This window comes from Coturnix japonica, chromosome 14, assembly GCF_001577835.2.
Source record: "Coturnix japonica isolate 7356 chromosome 14, Coturnix japonica 2.1, whole genome shotgun sequence".
Classification (NCBI taxonomy): domain Eukaryota; kingdom Metazoa; phylum Chordata; class Aves; order Galliformes; family Phasianidae; genus Coturnix; species Coturnix japonica.
Window position 1 is genome coordinate 2,976,074 of NC_029529.1, and position 27,289 is coordinate 3,003,362.

Genomic DNA, 27,289 nt, shown 5'->3' on the forward strand with positions numbered 1-27,289 from the left:
ACTTCTTACTTATTCACTGCACAGCTGCATGACTGCAATTCTTTTCCAATGTCCCTTCCTCGCGGGGATGAGAACACCCAGGGCAAAAGGGGGAATCGGCAGTGAATTCTCTCATTCTTTGAAGAAAAAAAACTTTTGTTATTTACTCAGAAAAGAGTGAGAGGGAAAGAAAGCACTGCTGAGGTCAGGGAGGTTTCAGACACAGAGCACCGCCAGGTTGCACTGGCCTAAGGAAGGACGTGTCAGGCCAAGGATGCCCCAGCACAACCAGCAGACAAGAGCCACTAAGCACAGAGAGCAGAAAGCTGCTGCTGACCCTGGGAAAATACATAGGTCAAGTGAGAAGCAGTCAGTGAAAGTGAAGGCAATGTCAAAATGACCCAGTCCGTGAGAAAATGGGGTTGCTACTAGTCAAGAACAAACGTACAGCAGTCTGCAACAGCTGGCAGACCACAGAGTTCCACTGAAATAATCCCTCCATGTTTCAAGTATCCCTCTAAAGTCAAACTACAATAACAGAACGTGGTCCTAAATCCAGCTCCTTGCATTGGTTTAGTCCAGACAGACCACGGGAACTTCCTAAAGGTCCACACAGGAGGGCTGCCTGGGGGACTCTCCAAGTATTAAAGTTGGCACTCAATTGGGGCCGCCTTCTGCTTTAGATGTTCATAACAGTCCTTTCAAACACATTTTCTCTTTGAGAAGATGACAAATCTTCTCAAAGACAGAGGACTTATCCAGTCCTATTTGTTTAGGGAAATCCGTTTTCATCAGGCACAACAGAAAGAGAACAGCTTAACAGTTCACATCTGGAAGGACTCCATAGCAAGAGTGGCTTTTGTCCTTCAGTAATCAGCACGAGGGAAACGAGATGCTCCTTCAAATGCCCAGTCACAGGAGAGCAGAAGCACCAACAGCAGCACCAGGGAACATCGTGTCTGTGTCAGCTGTGAACTCCACTGAAGTCACACGAAAGTGTTAAACTGAATGCTGAAAAGACACACATTTGATATGGAATAGGCCTATTATGTCTACTTGCATAGTCCTTGCCAATGCAGAACACTGATGTTAATCATTCTGCGTCCTAATTATCTTACCATTATAGCAATTTCCCTGATGATCATCATTTCCCCCCCCAACCCCCCTTCTGCTGTTGTTCAGTGTTTTTCAATGATGAAGGCTGCACGGCTTGGACCACCTCTTCACCATCTGAACGCTTCCAAAGAATATACCAAAGGCTGGGTTATTATCTCTCTCCATCACTCTCTTGGCTTACCAAGATGTTCTTAGTACTTTTAAACAAAAGGATGCAAAGAGGAGGACACTGCTCCGCTTCTGTCACCTCCTGTGGCCATGTACTGAAATGGAGAGGATGTGGAACCCTCCCAGATGTCAGTGCTAGCCCCTCCTACACTCATCAGGCAAAACAGAGCATAGCAGCATTGACCGTGGTGTGATAGCAGGGAACAGCATCCTCACCACAGCCCAGCTGGAGCAACACTGCCCCAGTAACTGCAGTAGAGAAAGAATGTATTTATTTTCTTCTTCACACCAGAGAGAAACAGAGGCAAAATTTACCCAGTAGCTTCATCCCTACACAAAGTGTGATGTACTTTGCAGCACATTTCACAGTGATGAGAGAGAAAGCACAGACAAGCTCCTCGAACCAAGGAAGCAATCAGTTCTTTCTGCCTCATCGACACCGTGTACATACAACAACAATTTAATTAACTTCCCCTATCTCTGACAGGCATCCTGGGTCACACAGAGAAACCATCGTTTACTTCCTACCATCACAAAATTTGGGAACAAAGAAAAGGGAAGACAAAAAAAGAAAAGAGTAGGAATCCAGTCCTCTCTTCTTCCTTTTTACCCAAGCAATTCAACTACTTGCCAGACAGCGCTAAAAGTCACTAAAGAAGAATATATTCTGCATTTGCTGTGGAAATCTTCTGGTGATCTTATCTGTTATCAGCTCAAGCTCAAAGCTCAATTGTTTTTTTTTCCTGCCAGCACAAGGAGATTTCATGCAGCACCAAAATCCTTTCAAATGGGGAGAATCATGTCCTTATGCAGAATTTACACGAGCAAGAGAGGTTCATGGATAAACAGAAGCAATATGAGGAAAGGCCATGGGTCAATCTACTGGATTCTGAGGGCTTTGAGTTAACTGCTCCAAGCAGCAAATTCAACATTATCGTCATCTGGCTGCATCAAGAAATAAATACTTCAGAAGCAGCCTTGCCCAGTAACAAGTTTTCAAGCTATCACTGCATAAATCGGTAGAAGGGCATCACCTTCAACGTTCACACACATCTAAAGGGCTCAGACTCTTTCTGATCCCCTGGTAGCGTGCAAGTAGCATTAAGATGAACAGAATGGCCAAGGAGCTGAGGGAGCAGGGGACAAAACAGGAGGCTCACAAGGAAGGCATTGGTGAATTGGCCAACGGCTCTGTTCAGGTGGACCTTCCATATGTTTTCCCTGAGGTGCTCAAGATGGTCCATGTAAAATCCCAAGGTGCACACATGGGCCTGTTTTCTGAGTATGACCATCATACTCAGAAGATAACAGAGATTGAGAAAGCAGACAAACCAGAAGACAATGCACCTTCAAGCCTCAAATTACTTGGCTCTCAAGATCAGTCTCCACATGCCACCTCCACATGGCCACTACACAGCAATGAAACTGATCTGCATGTTATACAACCCCTGATCCTGCCCACCACCCATCTCAAAAGGACCATATTGAAAGGAATTTTGTCATCCTCCCCATCTGAACTTCTGTGAGCCTTATGGGAAGAGCCTGACAACTACTACAGCTGCAGCAGGCCCTGGGAACCACTCCAGCCTACCCCACATCTCTTCCCATCCTGAGCAATCCCCTCCCCATCTGTTTAACCACCTTTATTCTCTGACTGCATTCTAATACTTGTATGTAAACAGATATATATAATTAAATCCACCGATGCTGCATTTAAACTTTCATGCTGCCTCACAATATTTCTATTAATCATAACTGACAGATGTCTAATCATACCAGCCTATAAGTGATCCCTGGCTCCTAAGGAAATCACCATGAGGCCAGAAACTCTAGCTGTGATGGATCTAGAGGGAAAGCAGATCCACAGCAAACTTCCCTCACTGAGACCTTGCTGCCAAAAGCTCTTTGCATCCCCTTCCTCATAAAAATAAGAACATGTCTGTAATTACTACTGATAGCAAAGCCTGGTGCATCACACAGAAAGGAAGAGTATATCCACTGGAAGAAGACCAAAAATACATGAGAGGATCTCTGTGGAACCTACCCTTGCTGAGCAGCTTTCACGTTGCTGATTTTTCAAGTTTTTCATCTTACCAGAGCCAGAATCACAATGAAGTCCTTTCTCAAAAGCGATGCCTTTGTTCCAAAAGGTCACAATCTCGACCAAACATCTTCTGTTGTGTTCGACATGCACACTACATTTCAGGGAGTTTTTATTTCATTTTGAATGCCCTGCCAAAAACGCAACGAACAGGCACAGCTTCTGTATTATTTAAAGAATCTGAGGCTTAAACATTGATCAGGGGAAGCGGCAGCCTTCCTGATGTGCCAATCTCCATGCTTGAGTAGACACAGAAATGTGACAGATCACCAGGGAATCCTCCCATTGGTATCTATCACAACAGGGCTTTATGGACAGAACCGCTCCTTTGCAGACTGTTGTCAAGTTTCCCCTCTACTATCTGATATAATTCTTCAGGGGAAACTCCTTTTCTTCATGCAATTCTGTCTCCAGGCTCCAGACAGGCGGTAGGTCAGCCTGCTCAAAGGAAAGGGTTGTGGGATATCTGAGATACCAACATCTCACATCCCTGAATCCCCCTAGCAGAGACCACATAAGAACACATCTCTCCAAATCACACTGCCCTTTCCATCACAAAGCATCTCCCCATTTTCTCTTGTTTATCTTAACGTCATTACTATTGCTTCCCAGTCTTCGCTGTGGCAGGAAATGGGCAGATTTTCTTCTCCCCACTGCAATAAACAAATAAATAATTGGCTGAATTCTGACTTCATTTCTTTCCCATAATCTAGGTAAGGCATCCTGGTCTTCTGTCTCTTGGAGACAGCGCTGAGTTTTCTGCATACCAACTAGCAGAGGAAAAAATCCCATGCTGTAACCAGGGTCTTCTTATCAGATGAAGGGAACGGTTGAACAATATCATTGAAAACTTGGACTTTGCACAGTGGCAAAACGCCATAATCAAACTGTAACCAAAGTGGCAAAAGCAAGGACAGCATGAAACTGTAACCTACTGTTTTGTTTTCATCACAAATTCAGAAGTAATTGGGTCATCAAACAAAGGCTGAAATGATAAGTGATGAAAAGCTAAAAACCAAATACAGAAAGAGCTTTAACTGAAGAATATGGTGTTTAGTCATAGAAATCCAAGGACACGCACAAAGCTTCAGTAAACAAAACCTTCCCATGCATTATTTTCCCTATCTGGTTCAAAACGACATTGTTTTGTTTCTGTGACATCACAGCAGAATTCAAAGCAGCAGAAGAGCTATAGGAAATGAAGAAAGAACAACTGGAATCTAAACTGTGCCATCAAATGACTACACAGTGAAAGCAGAAACTTATAAAGGGACAATCACTCTCATTTCCAGAAACTTTGCTTTTTCTACGTCGTGTCATAAGTAAGATTGGAGGAGCTAAGAATGTGAAGTCCCCATTTAAAACAGTTGTGCCTGCCTATCCAAGCTGGGTTTTCCCTCATATCCTGATTCTGGGATTCAGTGAGGTGCTGTTCTTGCTGAAGAGTCATCTGTGCCTGTTACTTACTAAGATCTGATCCTCTATCATTGGGTGTGATTGAGGGAGCATTTTATAAATAAAAATACACCTGCACATTTATTTGTAGCTGAAATCACACCTACACTTCTTACTATACTACACTAATAGAACAGTGTCTGTCATCACAATTTCTGTCCACAACAGCCATACACAGACAGATCAGCCCCAGAATTATTGCTTTACTGACTCCCATCCCACACAACCAACCCTTGCATCAGTTTAAAAGCTTCAGTTTGTCCTGCAGTAACCGCTCAGACAACAAGGCTCATTTCAAACCAGCTTTCTCCTCCCAAGACACAGCTCCCCAGCATCTGCCTCCTGCCACAACCCACACAATCCAGCAGCAGCCTCCTCCTCAGTATGGTAGCATCCTCAACTGCATTTGTACTCATTGCCAGTTATTCCACTCTGGCACAGTTGCCCCCTTGCAGAGCTTGTGCTGCACACACACAGGTGTAGAAGGCCATTTCCTCTTCCCCAGCTCTCTCCCTGTGCTGCTGCTCAGGCAGCAATTCTCAGTGCAGGGACCTTTTCCCATTTCAGAGCTGTTCAAGAAGTCTGGTGTTTGCTCTTCCTCCCCTCTGCTCACCTAATGAGCCGTGCAATGCCACACAACTGCTGATATTTTCAGGGACAGTGTGGAAGAAGTACGTTAATGAATTTATTATGGATTTTTTGTGTTAAATGTATTATGCAAATGTTAATCAGTTTCTGCAGAACTTCAAGGAAGGTGCTGCATGAAATAAACAATATGGTGTTAGCTCTGGCAGTACAATTTAGAGTTCCAGTTGTTTAATATTCAATGTGAGAATCGCTGAAAATCATTTTAAAGGGTATGTTGGTAAAATTTCCCTGCCCAGCTATGAACCTGTGTGCTCCTGGTCCCTGATGCTAACAGACATCAGCAAGTCTGTACAGTGCACGTCCTTGTTTGACAAGACACCCACTTTGCACATCACATTTATCAGGGCCATTAAGGCCAACAGTGAGCTTCTCCTTGAACTACTACAACTTGCTGACATGCTTATGCTCCTCTGATCCCAAGGAACACTTCTAATTCCTATTAATTCTAATAACTACAATGAATTCAGAATTAGCACTCACAAATATTTGCATAGCCTCAGCTAATCCAGTGCCATGTAGTCCTCAAGCCTTGGAGCATAACTGGCATTGCACTCCTACTGTTTTGTACTGCTTCTATGATGACCTCCCATAGCCCATCCACATGCACAAGATCCAAGATGTTTTCTCCCAAAAAGCAGCACAAACTGCAGGGGCTGTTCTCTTCCTGGGATTCATTTGGGCAGCACTTTAGCACAGACCTCTAGCAGTCCACACAATAAAGCAGATCAACCATAGCTTAGCCTAACAAGCTCAAGCAACAAATAAAGTGATGAGACAGCAAAAAGAGTTTTGCACCCACTAACCAGAGTACACGCTCAGTGGCACTGCAGTGCTGCTCTAACCACTGGCACATCACTGCCTCACCACGCTGTTTCTCTTGCTACCCATGGTGCCAGATGCACTCAGTCCAGGCTGCATTCAGCCACCTGGCTCTGTGCATATTCTCAAGTGTTCCACACAGGCACCCCAGACCTCTAATTTGTCACAGATGGATGCTCATGATGTCTAAGCTATAAGCATGAAACGAGGCATTTAAGTCACAGGGAGACTCCTGAAAATGTGAAGGCAGCAAATAGATTTTCAGGTATTTGCAGCTATGAGGCTAAAAATGCTGTTGGGTCAAAAACAAGCACCTACCAAGGCAACAAATGCTTACTATAAGTGTTTTCTTCTGCTGGTGTTTCGAGCACAACTGCACTGACCCCAGAGTAGCCTGTCAATGCACTCCAGGCAGATACACGCCTTCTTACATCAGTGAAGCTTTGCTGCAGTCTGTCAAGTTCAGAAGATAAAGTGTAAAGGATGAGGTTAGTGCTGATAAAATCCAGCAGGAATCTGTGGATAAGATCACAGCCTGCTCAGCACCCCCAGCCACTTTCATGCTGTCCCATGAAACTCAGTGTTCTGTCTGAATAGGACAAAGTCAGTACACTTACACCACGATGGAATGCAGACCTGAACTTGCAGCTCCTGCTTAGCTGGCCTTCCTTCCACTGTGGCTCCTGCTGTATGTTCTCATACCATTAAATCCCGAAGTGCACACAGATCTATCCTATACCTTGCCAAAAGCAACATCTGACTGAAGAGCTGCAACAGTGGTGCTGAGTTTGACCATCTGAGGTTTTCAAAGTGGACAAGCTGTGCCTCAGAGGCTAAAACAGAAAGCACCAAGATAACCCAAGAAGTTCCACAAGCATTTGAGAGGTCAATTAGGAAACCTTGAGAGACTGTGTGCCTTGAAGTTTTATAACAGTGTAAATGATTCATTCATCATTCTTCACTGGTCACATAATGAACAGTTAGACTGCTAAACGACCTCAACTTTGCCTTGGGCTCTTAACTCCAAGCTAGTTACTGCCAGACCGCCAAATTCCTAACTATTAAATTAGCCATTAATGCTTAAAGAGGAGAAATGCTCTCTGTTCATAGGAGATCACCCTGAGGAACCTGCTCTGAGCTCAGCTCCCAGCACTGTTTTGCCGTTCCCTCAAAACAGGACCATGAGCTCACTCTGGATTCCCCAGCACCTTCATTATCCACGGACATTTGACAGTTTAATACAGCAGAGAGCAGCCACTTGCTCTGCCTGCAGAGCCTCCCCTGCTCACAACCACTGGTTTAAGGGAACCAACATCACGGGTCCACGTTAGCTTAGGCAAGCCCATCTAAACAACCTTAAGCAGACCTATAGAACAGATTCTGCAGACATTCACCTCTATTTCCTTCAAACAATTTTAACTTGCTCTCTGTAATTTTAACAACTGTATCAGATACTCCTACTAAAAAAAAAAAAAGTCTGCCTGCCAAACTTGCTCATTTCTTATCTCTATGCCATTATAGCTACAACACAAATAGCACTGAAGCAGACAAGTGGTTTATTCTTGAATTTGTGCAAAAATAATCAATTTAAAGCCTGGAAGAAACTATGATTTAATTTAACCGGATTAAGATCTTAAATTGTAAAATGGTCAATAACAATAGCAAAGGAATTAATAAAGTCAAATTAGCATGAAAAAAATACCCCCAAAATACCTCTTGTGAAATACGTTTTTCTTGGCAACTCCTTTGTGGACACTGTAATGGACAATTTAGTCTCTTCTATTCCAGCAGCAAGATTTAGTCTAAATAGCAGCTTCTGACAAGGAAAACTTCTGATGTGTGTTCCCACATAATACAGACCTAAGTAGGCCCAGCCCTAGAGACCTTCATTACCACAAGCAGCTTTATCTGGGGCCAGCTATAGAGAGCTTTAGGTCACAGAGCAGACCACCCCAAAGCATCCTGATGCTGCACCCAAAGCTGCCCCATGTGCCAAACCCCCAGCACACAGAGGTTGAGGTGAGCCCAGCTAGCAGAGCCAGCACATCAGCCTGGTTAGCTTACAGTGCTCAAGTTAAATAAAGCAGCCTAAAATTAAGCTGCTGTGTCTCATACATAATGTCTCATACTCCTTGTTTTTGTTTTAATCTATACAGATCCACTTATCAGAATCTAACTAGAGCCTCAATTTTTCCACCAACCAGCTGTGAACTAATTACAAGGACTTCTAACTAGTCCTGCTCCTGTACCAAGCATATGGTTCCAATTAAGTCAAACTGCAGCTGATTTTAATCAATCTCCCTTAAAGCAGTCAAAGTTGAAGAATCTCTTCTCCTTCAGCTCTAAGAGTAGAGGAGAGCAGGAAAAGCAGGAGAGTAGTATTTGCATAAGGAACACTTCACATCCACTGGGTTGCCCGTAAACACAAGGCTCGGAGCAGTCAGAAATGCTAATTGTACGCTCTTCACAAGTCTTTCCTCCCACTTCATCCAAAAAGCACTGATTTGATCGGTCCCTTTTGTTCCTGGCCAAGTTGCACGTTACCACCAGCAACTTGGGAAGACCATACAGATCGTTCCTACAACTAACAAACCAAACCTCTCACTTGAGATCTCAACAAATCCATCCACCACAGGCCAAGCACTTAAAGCAGGTTTTGTTTTCCCAGATTAACAACTCAGCCTATTTTGCTTCATCACAAGCAAGACAGTGGGGAAGAGGAGATAAAATTGTTGAGTTAAACCCACTCTTTTCATGCGCTGTTTGAATCCTTCTGCTGAGCAACCGTTCGGATGTTTGTGCTCAGATAACGTCCTGGGTGACAGGGGAGGCACCTCAGCAGGGTGTCATTTCCCTACAGCCCACACCTTCCTCGTGCTTTTATAATCTGAGGTTTTTATTAGCAGTAAAGACCTGAGCAGTGAGTAATATCCATGCTAAAGTCTTTATACCAGTGAAGGAAAATCAATGCAGCCCGCAGCTCGGTGTCAGGAGCCAAGGGGCTTTGGAGGAAGGGGTGTGTGGAGGTGGAGAGCACCTTCAGCTGTAATTCATGTTGTCCCCACACAAGCAAAGAATACAAAGAGACGTCAGATGTTATATATACAGCTGCAGACAGCTATCGGTAGTTTTGTTTCTTTATTTGCTAATATGGAGCTCCAGAAGTGTGAATCACACACCTATCTAATACAGAATTGCCTTTCCACGTGCACTCTGGGTGCTGTGCCCGGCCCTGCAGGTCACAGAACAGCCTAGAGCTACCCAGCAACCATAGTGGAGATGAGCAAAAGCCATGTGCTTTTGTCCTGAGACACAGCAGGATGTAACAAGGCAGCAAGTATTTCTGAAACCATCTTTCATCCCCACACATCAATACAGTCAAGCCCTGATGTTTCTGTCCAGAAAAACATCAGGTGTATCCTCAGATCTCATTCACCACACGTGGCTTTCTGAGCTCAGACAGACTTCAGTCCTGAGTAAAGCAGTCAAAGCCCTGATTCTAAATCCCATCTCTTCTAAATTCACAACCTCAATACATCCCCCTCATGCATCTTTCATTCAGTACATACAGTTCCAGAAAGTTGAAGTTTTCTACTACAGATAAAGATTTGTTAGGAATCACCTTCCTTCTACTTTGCTTAATGTCACCCCCAACTCTCAACACTTTTATTTAGTTTGATAGAATAATGCAATGGAAAGTAGAGCACAAGGTCCCAGGCTGCAGCAAGTGAGGGTTTGCTCAAGTGCAACAGCCGTGTGCATAGAAATAAAGGGAAGAAGCTGCTTATTTTCATGTACACAGGGATCTCTAGAGAGATGCCCTCACCTCCACTGCCAGCCCTTACACCAGGTCTGGGAAAGGGTCCATCCTGATTCCACCCTCCTGTCACTCAGCTGCATTACTTACACCTGAGCCCCCCTGGGCTGGCCCTGCCTTCCCACCAGGTGCTCAATCAGTGCTTCAGGCCAGGGCTCAGCATTTCCACTACAAGTACGTTGCTTTTCACCTGTTCATAATTACAGCCATTTTTCTTTTTCAGAACAGTTTCCTTATGATCGCTGTATCTGAAGTTTCTTTTTCCCCCCCTCCCTTTGTGATAAAGGGAAGTTACCTTAATCCCATCATTTCCCAGTGATTTCTTACAGATATGGGAATAGATAACATCAAACATAGAAAAATCTCAGTGACCTTATCTGAGTGTGAGATAATATTTCCAACATGTTTCTCCCAGCACTGATAGAAGAAAGGAACATGCACAGCCTCCCAAAAAAGACCTGGGGGTTCGCTCTAATCTTGGCCCACCGAGATATTTTATACTCCAAGTAACTAACAAAAAATGAGATTGCTGATGCTTTCTCCTCGGAGGAGTTCAGAGATCTTCACCATTCAGGTAGGCACAAACTGATCAATGCTGACACTCAAGTGTTTGGTTTATATATTCATGATCTCTTCTCTGCTCCTCTGAAGCTGCTGCTTTTGGAAACCACCTCTCAGATACGAGTGGGAAACCAAGGAAGAGAAGAGCATCGTGTTCTCAAGTCTATAACCACAGCCACTTCATTTTTATATCATAGAAGCTCAACTATTGAAACAGTAGCTGATGCTGATCTCTACTAATGATCAAAAAGCAGACAATTAGCAAAACTACACTGAAGGCTTCAGATCTTCCCACTTTGAAAGTAAGCCTTAAAAATTTGATGTCCTGGCATCCATTCTGCTCACAAAGAAGCGAAGTGCTTCTACCAGGATCTTGGTGACACCAAACAAAGCATCAATGGAAAGATTAAAAGCCATATACAGAAAGAAGAAGCAAACTCACCCAGCTGGTGAAGGGGCTCTCCAGCTACACAGCACTCCTTCCCAAGAAGCAGCCCAGGTCCAAAAGACATCCCCCCTTAGTAGCTGGCCCTTATATGAGCCCAGGGGGGTCTATACCCTGGGCCACCTGGAGAGCACAGCTGCAAACTGACCCATGATCCCTTGGCCAGCAACACCCCTTCACCAGGTGTTTAATCACTAGTTCAAGCTTTCCCCAACAGTTCCCCTATAGTATCTTAAAAACAGCTTCAGGAAATAAAGCAGAATGTCTCCTGACATCAAGAAAAGGGGGAATTCCTCCGGTCAGGCCTTCCTGGCAAGCCAACAACCATTGTAAGACAACAATGGTAGATTAAATGTGACTTGAGTGCGTTGTAACCTACACCGAAACCAAAGCTGCTGCTATGTATTTTGGAGACCTGAGCATCCAAACACCAGCCCCAAGCTTTCATCTCCTGATGACTGAAACCCAATTAAAGGAGAACCAAGTGACAGGTTTCACACTAAACATGGCTCAGCAGAGATGCTCAGCAGCTCTTAGCTCCCTGCTTTATCAAAGCTGTCACTTCCCCTGTCTCTAAGAATCGGTAATAAAAAAAAGTGTGATTCGCCTCTAAGGGGTGTCAGGATAAAATCAATGATCTGTCTGAAATGGGAGTAATTTCAAAACTACAAGTTCTTTTTTTTTTCTTTTTACCATGAACAAATTTACACAAAAATAGGGGCAAAAAGAGAGAAAGAAAGAAAAATTAAGAGAATGAAATGCTACAATGCTGAGTTGTTCAGCATATCAGAGAGAACAGCAGGGAGAGATAACACTGTTTACAGCAGGATGGGCTTTGATTAAACTAACATGTTCAGGTTCTTGTTCTTTGCGGCACCTTTTGACAGAAAATGCTATAAAAGCTGGAAGCAACTCCTGTGGTTCTTTCCTTGCACAGGAAAGCTGTTACCAGAATGGGAGCAGTCTGGACGGACAGTCACACGGTTGCTGCAGGCTCCCTTACCTTCCCTTTCAGGAAGGTGAGACTTCACTGACCCAGCCAGAATGAAGAACTGAACACCTCCTGCCATACAGAACAGCTCCTACTTCATCAAAAAGTAAAACGTCCACAGCAGCACAGCAAAACAAACACAGCTTTTCATCCTTCAGACTCTGTAACCCCTCTCTGTTCTCTGGTGATATTGCTGCCTTTTCATTATGGGTTTGAAAAACTGATATCTAATGAGGCCGCAAACTGGTGGTCTCCATCTCCATCCTTGGGAATAGCAGTGGGGTCTCCAATATAGATTGATCTCCCCTTTGCACAACTCCCTGCTGTTTAGCCCTGTGTATAAGCCGCTGCTTGGCATCAAATGAAGTTGTGAACTGATGACTTAAGGTAATGGTGTTATTTAACATAGAGCAGCTTTTAAGGTTTTCTTGAAGAAAAAGAAGAGGTTCTAGACAAACGTATTGAAAAAGACAACTGCACTTGTGTGACTGGATCCAACACCAACAGGATTCCAGGACACTCAGATAAAGGTACATTGGTGCAGTTTGCAGAGTCCCCCTAAAAACACATTGCACAAGCTGAGGGAAATCAACTTGTACGCTGTACAGCTCAGTCTGGCACAGCTGTTAGAACAGCTGCACCGAATGGATGGTACCACACTCTCCAGCCACACCGAACTTCCCATTTTCATACCTGCATAGTTAACTTCTCCAGTTTCATTTCCAGATATCTGTTCTGCTCTTCCAGCTTGCTGCGTTCAGCTTCCAGCTCCTCAATCTTCAGCCTGGAGGGGAAAGGAAAGACAGTAAACACTGTGTCCTTGCCCAGTTCCTCCACAAATAGTCGAGTTAATAAATGAAATCACACACAGTGGCAGATGATTCCTGTATTCAGCATCACAAAGCTGCACTGCTGACACAGTTCAAACTTACCACTAAAAGATCCAAGTTTGCATGATTAAAATAAAATCCCAGAAGTGTTTTTGTCAAAATACACAACTTGAACATAAAGCAAATTCAACCCAGCTTTGTCCTGAACCACAGAACGAGTCACTACGATCATGTTCAATAACCACCAACAGCTGAAATCTCCATGCATGTGTCAGATCTCTTTTTGATCTGATTTATACTTTTGGCCTTTGCAACGCTCCTTGGCAGTAAGTTCCAAAATTTAATTATGTGCTGTATGAAAAATTAGTTCATTTTGTTTTATACTTCACATGTGATTATTTCACTGAGCGCCTGTTACTTCTGCTATGAGAAGCTGTGAATAATTGTCCCATCCTCCCTGCTCTGAACTACTTTACGGATCCCCCCCTTTCGCTTCCTGAGGAATCTCACTTTACTCTTTCCCCACATTAAAGGCTTTCCATGTTTCTGCCCATCCTTGCTGTTCCTCAGTTTTATACAGACTTCTTGCTATGAGAAAAGCTAGATCTACAAACAGCACTCAGATGTATTCAGTAGTGTGAAACTGTTTTCTTCCCAACTTATAACCCTATTCTATCTGTATATCTTTATATTTTCAGAAAACTGTTCACAATAATGTAGGGCCCCTTTCTCGAGTACTAACAGCTCCTTTAGGGCCCTCTGTTGTACAAGTCAAAGTAAAGGTGTTTTATCTGATGCAGATGGGTTTTACTTTTATTAATGTTTAACTTCATGTCCCATTTTATCAAATACTCTGAACTACCAGCAGCCTGATGATAAGCAGCATCATTTCATATTACCTCAAACTGTCTCCTCGCTACTCACAAACCTCTTTGTGCTGGACAATTCTCAACACAAAGCATTCTAGGATCTCATGGAAAACCCTCCATACCGTGAAAAATGAACGTTTATTCTTTGCTTGTCTATCTTATATAACTTCGCATGACATGAATTGATGGAAGAAAAGCGTATCATGATTTCCAAATCATAAAGATATTATCTCTGAAATCGTAAAGACATTACATTATGTGTTAGGAAAGCCTTCTAGCATAGTACCCAAGTAGTTCTGCCATATATGCAGGGGCATCCAGAAATGGCCACCAATGCAGACAGTACATTGGGACAGCCAGCCCTCTGCGAGGCTTAATTCTTATTAATCCAACAAAAAAACCTCCTTTCTTATTTCATTCGAGTTTCTTTGAGACCTTTGGCTCAAAGCTTTTTGAAAGGTCAAATATGTTGTATCAACAATATCAGCTTTAGCCAAACGGTGGTTCAGTTCTCTGGAAAACTCTATTAAACTTGTTACGCAGGAGAAACTATTACAAAATGTTCAATATAACACTTCTGTTTGCATTTCAGAGTACATGAAATTCAACACTCTGAGAATCCAGCTTCCTCATTTCAACCTCTTGCGACTGAACGTGCATTTAATACCTATTAACATTGATTCCTGCATTCCAATTTTCAAGTGGTGCTTTTCCAGAATATATATATATATATATATATAAAACCTTATCTTTCTTGATAACATGCACTTTTAAATGATCTAAATCAAGCTGAAAATCTTTGCACCGTGGCAATAAACACTATGTCCATCTGCCATCACCCAGAAGTTATGCAACAGAAATTTCAGGTACAAGTGAGGAGGCATCTCCCCTAGAAACAGGGCAGGAGAGGGAAACGCTGCAAACCCTTCCTTAGAAGCCAGCTGATCCACATGTTCAGCACAGAAATGTCTTCGTTATAAATATGCAGCTTCAATTGCTTAAATTATTTGTAAGCCTGACCCCTGCTGGTAATTTTCAGATAGTATAAAGGATCGGTGTTTTCTCTCTTGGACACTTCTAAGACACAGACGAACAGCTTTTACTGTTGTCGAGGCCATTCAAAAAGATCGTCAATAACTTCCAGAAGAGATGCTAAGCTCGCAGGGACAGAGGATGCTGAAGAAGAGGGAGACTGAAAAGGTTGGAAAAAATGGAAATTCAAAATGGAATTAATGCTGTTAATGGCGTGTTACTAAATGGATTGCTGAGCAGAGCGTGAGGACAGCAAGGCTCTTCAGTGAGGAAGAACATCAAAGCAGCTCCTGAAAGGTCAGAGGCAGACACAGGACTCCCATCAGTGCCTTCTTCATGCTGCACGGGCTGACTTTTTATTTAGAACAAATTTTCCCCATCCAGCCCCCAAACAAGCTGTGGTGCTGCTGCTGTCTGCCTGAGCATCACTCTGCACACAGCTCAGGCCCTTATCTAAAAACCATTCACAGCCATTGCCAAGAAAACATTTGTGATAGACCTGAGGGACAAGCAAGGAGTGACAAGGGAAGGTTTAAGCAACTACATTTCTAAATATTTCCCCTGCAATTTTCATATGCATTCATTTCTTCCTGCCCTTTATATCTGCCCAGGTGAGCAGCAGGCTGCCCCACAGCACAGCAGGCCACAGCTCAGCCCCACTCACCTGCAGAGCTGAAGCTCCAGGAGGGCTGGGAACACTGCTGGAACCTCTTTGTGCCAGAGAGGTTTTCAAGACTCACTAGTGCTTTCACAACTTAGCCCTCTTCTAACCTATTTTTAACAGTGTTAAGTGTCCTGGATCTGCAGTGGGAGAGCATTAAGAGCTGCTAGGAAACAGTTTGTGCTGTTCTAGCTTTGCTTTACAAGCCCCGGGGAATGCTCCCCAATGGATGGCAAAGAGAGAGAAGCAAGGGAAATCCTATCTATATATAAACACAGTGAAGCATTTGCAGCTGTTGGTTAAGATACAGCAGTTAAATATTGAGAAATATTTACACGCTTGGCACCGGAGTTTTTTAAGTGAATTCAGGTACAGGGCCAACCACACACTGCTTCTCGATGCTCCAGCATCCAGGCAGGCAGCCTCACTCTGCATGCACCTCGCATGCTCTCTGTCGAGGGACGTCTGCAGGAAGATCAGTGATGCTATTTTATCACCAATTTGCATGCCTCCACTTGTCACACCTGGGAGTTGCTTTCAGGTGGGCAGAACAATCCAAGCTACATCCATGTGAGAAGAACACAACGCGGAGTACAGAAACACCAGGGTACAGCATAACCATCTATCAACTTAATGGCTGTCCAAGAACGAATGCCAGCGCCCACTTAAAGGCAGCCTTGTGGCATTAGGGAGGAAGAAACAGTTACTCTCCAAAACACTGACACCTTTCTCGACTTCAGGGATACGGGGAAAATCATCACTTGTAAAATTTACCAACTTATTCTCTTGAAAATATCTAAGCTGTGAAAAAGATCTCCTCTTATTTCTTGAAGCCTTTTCCTGCTTGAAATGCAGATAACCCAGAAGCAAAGGGTCCAAAGGCAGCCATCTTCTCAGCCTTTTGTAAGATCAAATTCAGTGCAATACAGATAAACTGGTATTTGCTCAGACTTGCAGATTTTCTCCCTTCCCGAAAATTGTGCTTTATATTGCCTCCACTTCACGTTTCAGTGTCCCAAATTAGAAAATTCAACACAAAAAACACGCTGTGGCTTCAGGACTAATGAAATGACACTTGTGAGAGAATCAGGAGACACCATGTTATGTGCTCAGTCTGCCTACAGTGTGCTCAGGCGGTGAGCAACGGCTGCTGGAGAGGAAGGCCAGGCTGTTTGTTTTAGGAAGAAGCAAGTAAGTAAATAAATAGATAGATGGATAGATAGAAAGAAGAAGGTAAGCTGTATGATTTCTCAACAGCGTCCATGCATTTCCGAACATCCCATTCAGTCTGGTTGCTGACCATTGACAACTCACCACCGCCACCCCTCCACTGTATTTGTTTTTAATGCTCATAGATGTGGCACACGATTGCCTGTAGAGTAGTGTGGGTATCGCCAAGGAGGACATGTCTCACAGAGGCCCCATCTGTGAAGAGGACATGGCCATGTGGAAATGCTATTGCTGAACAAGAAACTACTGAATGGAGCAGAAAATATATGTGTTGGGAAGGCGCTATTAAGGGATCCAGATGGCATTGAGATGGTGTTAGGAACAGAGCAGACAGAATTCCAGCAAGTGTGACTAATAGGCATTGGCAAGAACATGAATTTCTTTTGAATTACTGTAACTCTACCCAGTCACTATATCCACAGAAAACATTTAGGATTTACTGGGGTTGTAGTTTGACAGCAGAGAGAAAAAGTTCAGATTTGTTCCAGCTGAAAAGGTCCTTCAGCTGTTGCTGCTTAAGTCTTCGCTGAAGTTCTTCTTTAAATAGACTTCTTTTATGTATAGGTTCTGAAATATGAGTTCCCGCACAGCTATCATCTTCCCTCTAAAAGGTGTTAATGTCTAAATGCTCTGTGCTTTGCTGTACCCCACACTACACGAGCTCCACAATTTGACCACTTTTTCCTTTCATAAGGTCTGCGGAATATAAACAAATGGAATTTCAGAGGGAGAAGCAAGAAGTGTGAGGAATGACAGCATTAGCACCGGCTTTTATGGCCTCTTCAGAAACAATGATGCTGGGAGAGAGTTTCACATTTCGAGTTATAAAAGGTCTGACGAAAGAGCACTTTGTTCTCCAGAGGAGGAGGAAAAACTGATGAAGTCTTTCAAGCCTCTTGCTGAAAATTTACTTTCCATACTAAAGAAAAAAATGAGACGAAAGTATATTTTTAAAAGCTCCCATTCACTCACAAGAGGTGAATACAGATTCAAAGGATTGATAGGGATTCATTTTTATTTTTTTTTCCCCGTTTATGCCTCTCCTTTTGTTTTCAGAACTTAGCTCCCAACCACAGGGTATATATGGAAATGCCTGAAGCTCACAGCCCTGCTCTGCAGACTCTTCTTGCTGGCTTCTCCCGGTTTTCTTCTCTTTTTCACATTCCTCCATGACAGCAGCTAACTGGAGTGGCTGGGCCCAGTCCAGAAGAGCAGACACATCGTTCTGTAGGTTAATGAGCTTTCAAAGACCGCAGTAAACTACAGAAATGGAAACAGCCCTGTCATAAGCTGTGGGATTTCTTTCCCCACTAACCAATTTGCAAAGTTTGTTCACTTCTTCCCCATTTTCTGCCAGAACTAATTTCTGGCAACAGTCTGTAGATGAAAGGAGGCGCAGTGGAGCTCATGTTGCCAGCTTCAACTTAGCAGCCATGTAAAACTGACTAAACACTTGTGGCCTGATGACAAAGCAGGTGGGCACACACAGCAGACCCAATCCCTATGCACAGTGATCTCTCTTCTCCTCCAAAGTCTTTCTGTTCTTCCACCCAGTTGGTTTCCACTGCACAGAGAGGACTCATCCAGCCATGTCATATGAAGGGCTCTGTCACAGTTCATGAAGAATTATTCCTCAACCCAAAGCATTGGGGGGGAAGACAGTGAGTTATCATGCACTGCTTTGACAAGGAGCCTCTTCTGTGAAACAAAGCTTGGCCCAGGTTCATGTCCAATGCCCAGATAATGCCAGGAAACACAAAATAAGGCTGAACCACACCCTTTGACTGCTCAAGGCTAGGACCATAAGCAAAAAGGTTTCATTTGGAGTTGGTCCTACAATGCAGAAAAGCATGTGTGCTGCTGGATGGAGCATCTGAGTCTGAAGAGAGTGTAGCCAAAATATGGCTACAAGAGCAAGCACTGGCTTACCAGCTTGTGAGCAAAGACTGCTCCAGCTACAAGAGAACATTTTTTCAGTCATTTACTGTTAGAAACCAAGAGCTGAGCAATGAAAAGAGTGATTAAAAACAAACAAACGCATGCTTTTTTCGAACAGCTTTGTAGCTAAATGACTAGCATCAGGGCTGGGGACAAGTATTTAAATCAGCTCGTCTACTGTAACAGCTAAACACAATTCATTAAAAAGCAACAGCAAAAAAGAGCACGGAATTAGATCTGGGGACTGTGGTCTCTGTGCACCCATAGCCCCAGGAGCACTGAAATGGGAAAAGCAAGACAAAGTATCACTGCAAAACCACTCCAGAAGCTCAGCTGCTTTGATTAAACAGCCTTCAGTGTATGGCTCCGGACTGGAAAATAGCTCCACATCATTAATGGCTTTACTGGGAATAGGCTTGTCTTTCTGTCATAGTTTGTAAGGAGGCTTTGACACAATTTCATGAAAGGAGGGGAGAGATGAGATTAGTATCAAAGAAATTCTTTTAAAACAAAAGGAGAGAGTGAAAAACATGACCTAGAGGGCTACTCATGAGCAAACTCTAACACCACGACACCATAATGAGTGGGTAATTGTGAGTTCCACTTGTGCCTGCTCGGGAAATAGATTTTAATTCAGAACAAAGCCAGACATCTCCATTCTCTCTGCCAAGAGCCTCCAGCAATAAGAAGCAGTCCTGGACCACGTGGCAATCCGGCTGCTCCCCACTACACACACTGTCCCTGAAGCTGCTCCATTAATAGATGGCAAAAAATGCTGTTCAGTGAAGATAAACACTGAGTAATGAGCCTTGGAGTGGGAAACAAAGAGACTGAACGCCTCCTGCATGAAAGGGTGCTGCAGCCCATACCAGCCCAGGGGGGGGAGAGACCAAGGAGTTGCTTTAGAAACATTCTGAAAACCTTCAGCTCCCAGAAGACAGCAAACAGGATGCTGGCTTCACTGATAGAGAGGCACAAAATTAATCAGGAACGATGGGTTCAGTGTATCTGCGGAGGTGCTGAATACTTCTGCAACAGTATAAACATCGGGTTTCAGAGGGGCTGCTGCACCTCACAGAGAAAACTTGAATGAGCTCAAGTTAAATAAACACCCACAATAAGCAAAAGTAGATGGAGAGGGGTTTAATCTGTTGAAAAAGGAAAGTTAGAGCGTATTATCCTCTACCAGAACTCACATACACAATAGAACTAAAAAAGGGAGAGATATGCCTTGGGTCTTCAAAACCATTACACCACCTTGAGGGAACTATACTCCAGGAGTGAGTCCCTGTGATTAGGTTTATAGCCTTAAAACGTATTGGAAGAGCTTAGCCGAACATGTGTTATTTTCCAATACCTTCCCTCTGCTATGGAACTGGGCTTTCAAAGCCATAAAACAAGCTCCAGAGGCAAGGCACAAGAGCAAAGTCATAACACGCAGGCCAGTAATTTCTGCTTTCTGCAAGATTCTGCTTGCTGCAAAAAAACCCACTTTCAGTCCTAAGAGGCAGTAACACTTTATAGTGATGGAGCTGAAAATATAAAAGAATTAAGAAGTGAAACTCCAGCCAAAGTCTTACATCAGCTGAGAATAAAAAACTCCGCCTGTCAAGATCTGATTTGCTCAGCTTAAATAAAAGGAACTTTATTAAACATTCAGAAACAGATGAACTTTTCTATGCTCAGTATTTATTGTTGTCACCTGGTTTTGAATGGAAGCTGTAAATGCTTTAATAAATACATGGAAAGGTTGCCTGGCTTCCCTGTAGCTTTTGTTAATGCTTGTGTATCCTCTGCTGAAATGCTGTTTTGTAACTTCTCTTTCACTGAATAACAACAGGTACCCCTCTGCCATCTGCAGCAATGCACCAGGGGAAACAACCCTCTTTTATATCCAGTGCTACATGCACATCAGTACTACAAAAGCTCAGTTTTCTAAGCCTCTTTACATACATGCCAACAGATCCTACGTATACAGTCCAGATTTGGTCAAAATAAGAAAAAAAAACAGCAGTGCTCTTTCCACAGGGAAGGAAGTCAATAAAGGGAACAGTAATATAGGAGCCAGTCTTATTAAGCCAGTCTTATGAGTGCAAGAGATCCCAAATAGATTAAAAGGGAAGATCCTGCAGACTCTCAAAACATTAAAAAAATAAAGCTTGTAAAGTGTGTAAATGCAGGAAAAATCAGGGACTGAGGCTCTCTGCTAACGCTTCAAGCTTTTCTTATGTCCACAAAAACAGATAGGAAAGTAAGAAGTGGGCTCAGGAAAAGGAATACCATTTCAGAAATACAAGGAAAACATGTTCTAATCAATGCTACTTCGCTGCTCCTTGAATAAGAGTGCCTACGTACACAGCATGGCAATGTAGCGTGATGAGGTCTCTTATCTGGTGCTCCACCACAGGACAGCAGTAACATTAGCTGACAGTGAAACTAGGCTGGGTTTTCCCTTCTCTTTAGTTCCACTGAAAGCCGCGGAAGCTTCCCAGCTTTCCCCTTGTTTTGCTCACCTGAGTGTGTCAACCTCCTCCTTGGTGATGAAGGTACTCTGCTCTGCGGTGCACTCTCGAGACTTCAGGACCTTCATCTCCACCTCCAGCTGCAGAAGAGAAAAGGTCTGAGTTACTCCATGCTAATGGGAGAATAGAGATATGAGAAGAGCAAAGGAAGGAGGAAGGAACCGTGACATCTTGCACAGGTCAGACCCGTCTCAGGACACTGACATCTCCTCAGGCATTGAATGCCACAACCTCAGTTAACCCTTCTCTACCCCACGCTCTCTTTTGCCTTCCCCAACACTTTGTCTGAGGCAGATGAGGCACAAAAAGTTGATTGCTTTCTAACTAGAGCTTCTGTTTCTTTTTTAGAGATTTCCCTGACCCATCCCTAATGCATAATTGGATGCAGAAAATTATTAGTGTGGTATTAGGAGCTATCTGGTACCCAAGATTAAGTATTGACAGTTCAACCTCATTTAGCATCAATTCCTCCCATAAAGAAACGAACCACAGGATTATGCTGTCTCGTCCAGACACTGACACACACACACACTGAATGGAAAACACCAGGGAATATTTCCAGCACTTTCCAATATACATTTCTAGCTCAAGCTGCTCAGGTAGGTCTGGTGGAACAAAGAAGCAATTAAGTGTACTTTGTGCCTTTGGATTTGTTTGGGAAAAACTCACAAGAAAATACTTAAAAATTCACAAAGGTGAAAACTTCTTACCCAGACTCAGCCATTACCAGGTTCCCATGCCCCTAATCCAGCTATCAAGACAAGGCACAGATGATTAAACCACGTTACTTCTTTCCTGACCTCTCAGAAAGCAACTCATCACAAACTGTAGGCAGAAAAAGAACTTGGAGGACACACAACTTCTATCCCAGCACCCTCTCCCAGCTCAGCTCTCCTCAATGAGTTTGGAGCTCCTTGTCCTCTACCTTTTGCAGCTGATAACTAATTCCCCCCATAAATCTATGAACAAACGCCATATTTATGCCACGCAGAAGGAAAACAATAAGCAATTCAGCCCCAATTAGGGCTCAGTATCAGAGAAATAATTCCCTTGAACAGCACGGATTGGAATGACAGAGAAAAATCACACTGGAAAGGTGAACTCTGTGCAACAGAAGCCAGTTAACAGAAATTCCCCAGTTTCACAACTACTGCTCAGCCAGAACTGAAGTCTTGACATTGGAAAGGCCTCTTTGCCCTTCCATATTTGCCAGGAAAGACAGACAGAACATGGCAGCACTGTTAGCAAGAAAAAGCAGGAAGGGGATGGCTGCATTATTCTCCCTCCCTCCCCTTTCTGAGGGCACAGCAGTGGAGCATTGGAGGAGGTGGAGCTGAGTTTTTGGCCAGATTTCTCTCTGGCACCCCAAAGCCCTGCATTCTCCCTTCCCTGTCAAAAGGCATCCCCAAAAAAGGAAAAAAAATAAAGCAAGGCCCACCTGCATCATCAGGCTGTACAAATGTTAATGTATATTAGCTGCCTGATAAGATTATCACAGCCAGAAATGCTTCCTTCAATTTTCTGATTACTGAGCTTATCTCTCCCAGAGCAGCCCATCACAGATGGCTGAGGATAAAGCAAGCTCTCCAGATAGCTCAGGAATGTGAATAAAAGGTACCGGGATGAGGAGCAGCCTTCAATTCCACCCTGCTTCTAGCAGGAAAGCACTCATCATATCTCTTGGTTCCCACGTCTGCTGAGGGCTGGATGTGTTTGCTATTCGAGTTTGCTGCTGCTTTTGGACTGCATGCAGACAGCATTTGAAGATGGAGGGGCTGGTAAATGTGTTATTTATCGCATGCTAAGCAGGCTCAGCCTTGAGTCCAAGTGCCACCTGCTCACCAACAGAAGCAGATAAATCACTGCTGCCTTGCAGGTAGATGGGAGGGGTGGAGGGAAGGGCCAGTGAGATGCTGCATCTGTGAGAGGGGGTCACCTGTGTTTGCTGCACAGGAAAAACAGAGTGCAAATGGGGAAGGGAGATGGTAGAGTGAATACACACATGTTGAAGTGAGTGCTGCAGTGAAAAGCATCAGTGCACGCACACCTTGCTTGTGATAAAGTGGTGACAAATCCATGCCAGGTACGCTCTGTAGCAGCACAATGAGATTCTGCTGTGTTTGTCAGAGTGAGAAAGGAAGGGCACAGGGTCCATAAAGGTGTTTGAAGCCATTACTGTGCCCTCCAAACTCTCATGGACCAAAACTAGTGGGCTGTAAACTTGATGTCCCTGGGAGAGATGGGCACAGCATTAACATTGCAGCACCAACCATCCCCAGCAGGGCAGTGCTACATGGCACTGATTGGAGCTGCTGGAGAGACTTGAGTTCAAACCAAGGCACAACTCTGTGCCATTGTGAATTACTGACATGAAAATCTCACGAGCCTTTTATGAAAAGAAGGGAAAAAAAAAACAACAAAAAAACAGTTAAGGTATTAAATATTCCATTTAAGAAAACCACCCAACAAAACCCTGTTGCTTGTTTCTTTCAGCTGCTGGAGTTTCAGCAAGGAAAATGTCCTTGGCAGCCAATCTCACAGAGAACATTAAAAATGTTATTTATGTCTCTTTCTGGGCAAAAAAGGAAGCTAGTTGAGATAAGGTGAAGCAGCTTCTTGTTGGCATCGAATTCTGCTTTTCTGAAGGCAGCAGAGCACAAGCAAAGAGTTCCTCACAGAATAAGGATGAAGAGAACAGGGAAGAGAGCAAAGGAGGAGGAATCTGTTGATTGAGCCTTCCTTGTGTGCAGCAGACCTGCCTGACATGAAGCAGCACACGCTGTGCAGCCCATGGGCAGTGCTGGCAATAGCCTGGCATTGCACAGCCACTGCATCCCCAGGCACACAGGTGTGATGGTCTGCAGCTGAGACAGAAAGCAGGAGGAAAAGCAGGAGGAAATAAACAGCATGAAGACAGTAGTAGCACAAAGCCATGCTCTGTGTGATCCCCAGCTCTGCCCGTTCACTTGTCCTCTTGCTATAAGTGCTAAAGAACAGCCCAAAGAATGGATCCGGAATGGAACAGCCTCTTGTTTTTTGCTGCCTATTTCCCAGCACACTGCTTGTGCTCTATCAATTTCTAGTCCTGATCTCTCTTGTTTCCCTCCATGCCTTCTGTGGGCTTTTCCCACTTCTTGGACTAATTCAGTCTTCATGTCAAACTCCTCCAGTTTTTACCAATAATTTTTTGCAAGTGGCTGCGCTGAATTTACTACAATAAATACATTAAGTTGGTAGAAACATTTCCCAGTAGAGAGGTGGAAAGGCGGCTTAAATTCCTGCTCGTGGCAGCTTAAATTCCTGCTTGTTGCTGTATTTCCCCATTTATTACCAAATGACCCAGGTCAGCTCCAACCCTTCAGCTCCTGTAGGCAGCTCAGAGCACAGGGAGAACACACTGTCCCTTAATACTGCATTGCATCTCCTAGGCTGAAAACTGCACAGCCCTTCAGAGCCTCGGGGTTAACATCACCCACGATCAGCCCCAGTAACTGCTCCATTACACAGAATCTAGCAGCAATCTGAAAAGAAGCCAAACTTGGGTTGTTCTTTTGTTATTTTTCATTAAAAGAACCTAAAAAAAATCTAAGTTATCCAATGTTTTTGTGACACTAGAAAGGGCAGAATAACGAGTGGTGTCCGAGTCCATGACTCGTGAATAATACACATAAACAGGTGCTTAACATTTTGCCTGTACAATGTTCTCTCTTCAGAACACGCTGGCGCCTCTTGCTCTCAACCTAATTTGATAGCATTTATCCAGTACCTTCTCTCCTCTCTTACTTCACGAGTGTGAATTTCAGCCTAGCTTCATTACTGTCAACTGAAAACGATCCAGGCACTTTTAGTATATAGCATAATTTCAGTATGACCACATACGCAAATAGCCCAAAAGGTCAAATGCAAATATTTGATCCAAAATAAGCACTGTCATGCCTGTTTACCATCTGAGAAGGAGAGGAAAGAAGAGCACGGATTTTCATCTAGTTGCTTAATTAAATGGAGTCTCTTTTCTTCATTCAGCCTCACTTCCCAACCTGCCCGGACAGGACTTCAAGATGGCGGCTCTCCTCCAAGTGTTAATGACATAGCAAACACCCACAGCACTGCAAAAAAAACGTGTTCCTCTCCGGTTTTCTCTTCCGTATGAATTATTTCAAGATCTTTGAGATGACAGGAGGAATATAAAGTTACAGATTCACCCCCTGACAGCTAGAAGAAACATAACTTTATTCCGGAGATCAGTTTTGTTGGGGATATATATGGCATTTGTTACTGCTGACCCATATTTGTCCCCTCTCCATCATGAGTCTCCTCAACACCACAGACCCACTGTTCCTCCCACTTGACTCCAGCAGGCCTCAGTGTTGGTAAAGATGAGCATTTCCAAAGCATCCCACTCACCCACTGCCCACAGTCTTCTTCCAATGGGATTTATTACAGATTTAAGCTTCTAAATTAAAACAGGCACCCTCATAAAACATGTTTACGGACTTGTGAATATTGGAACATGCTGTCCAAAATAACGACCAAATCCTTGTTCAGGCACCACGTTTGAAGCAGTGAAATTCATAAAGGACTTGATCTAAAGTCCTTCAGCTCACTGCTAAAGTCAGGATTTGCCTGCTGAAGAAAAAAGGACCAGTTCATTTTCTCACATCATGTACACGTATTTCATAGAACACATGCTGGAAACATATAGCCATTATTTGAATAATGAGTGCATTTTAGTGAGGGGCTGATACAGCAATCTTATCCTGATGAAGTGTGTCTGCACGTCATTCAGCATTCTTGGAGCTGTAAAAAGCAGGAAATGCTGAATCCATTATAAATGTCTAAAGGTTTAGTTAACAATGGGCTGATGCAACATCCTTTGAAAGGCCTCCCTCAGCAAAAGAGCTGATTTTAAAAGGCAGAGATAAATAGGCACTGAATTGCACGGAGCCAGCATGGAAAGGTGAATTGAGAGGTTCTGTTTGACTACAAGTCTCAACACAATTTAGCAAGCTATTTAAATACATAAATATTTAAGTGTATGAAAACCAAGCAGGTTTGGAAGTGGGTGCTAAAACAGACAAAAGCAGAGAAATAGGGCCCTGAGTGTGACCCATATGCTGTGGTTGGAACACAGGCAAAGCCTGGTTCCACAGGAACCCATAACCAGTCACCGTAGCAATGTGACTTTCCTTCTCTCCAAAGGATGCACAAGCACTAAGGATGTTGTTTACCTCTCTTCCCACAGACGAACACAACAAGCTCGGTGACCTCCTGATGTCTACAGACTCACAAACAAGATGTCAGGACAGAAATCCAATGTACATAAACACCGGTGAGCTTAATTTGGGTGTCCAGCAATACTACGAGGCAGTAAAACACCATGCTGAGCTCTTCCATCAATCATTCTGCTCAGCAAAAGCAGCTCCTCCAAGCACCCAGGGTGGAAGGGCTGCTCCCTTTCAGTGCCTGCAGAGAAGGAGAACGGAGCCTCACCAGGTTTCTTAATGGAACACACATTTCTAGTCTTTAACCCAACTTCTTCAAAGAACAAGAACAATATTTGTGAGACAAAATATCACTGGTCTTTCAGAAACAGGCCAAGCAGACCAGGTGCACATCTGGGGGAAATTAGTCCTGGATGCTATTGTAGAACAAAAGCAATAAAGCCATAGAAAATCAGATACTCAATAAAAAGCGTTTCAGAACTACCTATTTCCCTTTTGGTTAAAGCAAAATAATATATCCTCTTTTTTTTTTTTTTTTATCCTCTTTGAAGACAAAGGCGAGCTAGATGAGAGTTGCTGCTCTCTGTGGGTTAGCCAGTCTGTAACAAACCTGGCACGCTTTTATCACTAAGAAGACAGGGCTAGAAGCAACCTTGCAGTAAACAGTACTAGAAAGGTACTCATGCATATACATTATTGTAGATACACACGAGCTGGGAAATGGACATATGCTGACTTCTGCTTCTCTCCAATACAGCCTGGATTGTGTTTTTTCTCCTCCTGTTGCAATAAAAAGAGAGCAATTTTTCAAGTTTATACTGAATGTCATTCTATTTCATTTCCAAATATAATCTCCCAGAGAGAAGGTTCACTTGCCCTATTTCC

At 43.6% G+C, this 27,289-nt stretch overlaps 1 protein-coding gene across 7 annotated transcripts in view; it reads right to left on the reverse strand.

Annotated features, from left to right (window-relative positions):
• The window catches only part of MAD1L1 (mitotic arrest deficient 1 like 1), a 307,430-nt gene that overhangs the window by 129,715 nt on the left and 150,426 nt on the right, over nucleotides 1-27,289 (reverse strand). For all 7 annotated transcript variants that reach the window (XM_015876929.2, XM_015876934.2, XM_015876933.2 and 4 more), the window contains exons 14-15: nucleotides 21,174-21,262; nucleotides 12,794-12,884 (exon numbers count right to left, since the gene is read on the reverse strand). In XM_015876929.2, the coding sequence (XP_015732415.1) occupies nucleotides 12,794-12,884; nucleotides 21,174-21,262 (180 nt within the window). The remainder of the gene's footprint in view (nucleotides 1-12,793; nucleotides 12,885-21,173; nucleotides 21,263-27,289) is intronic.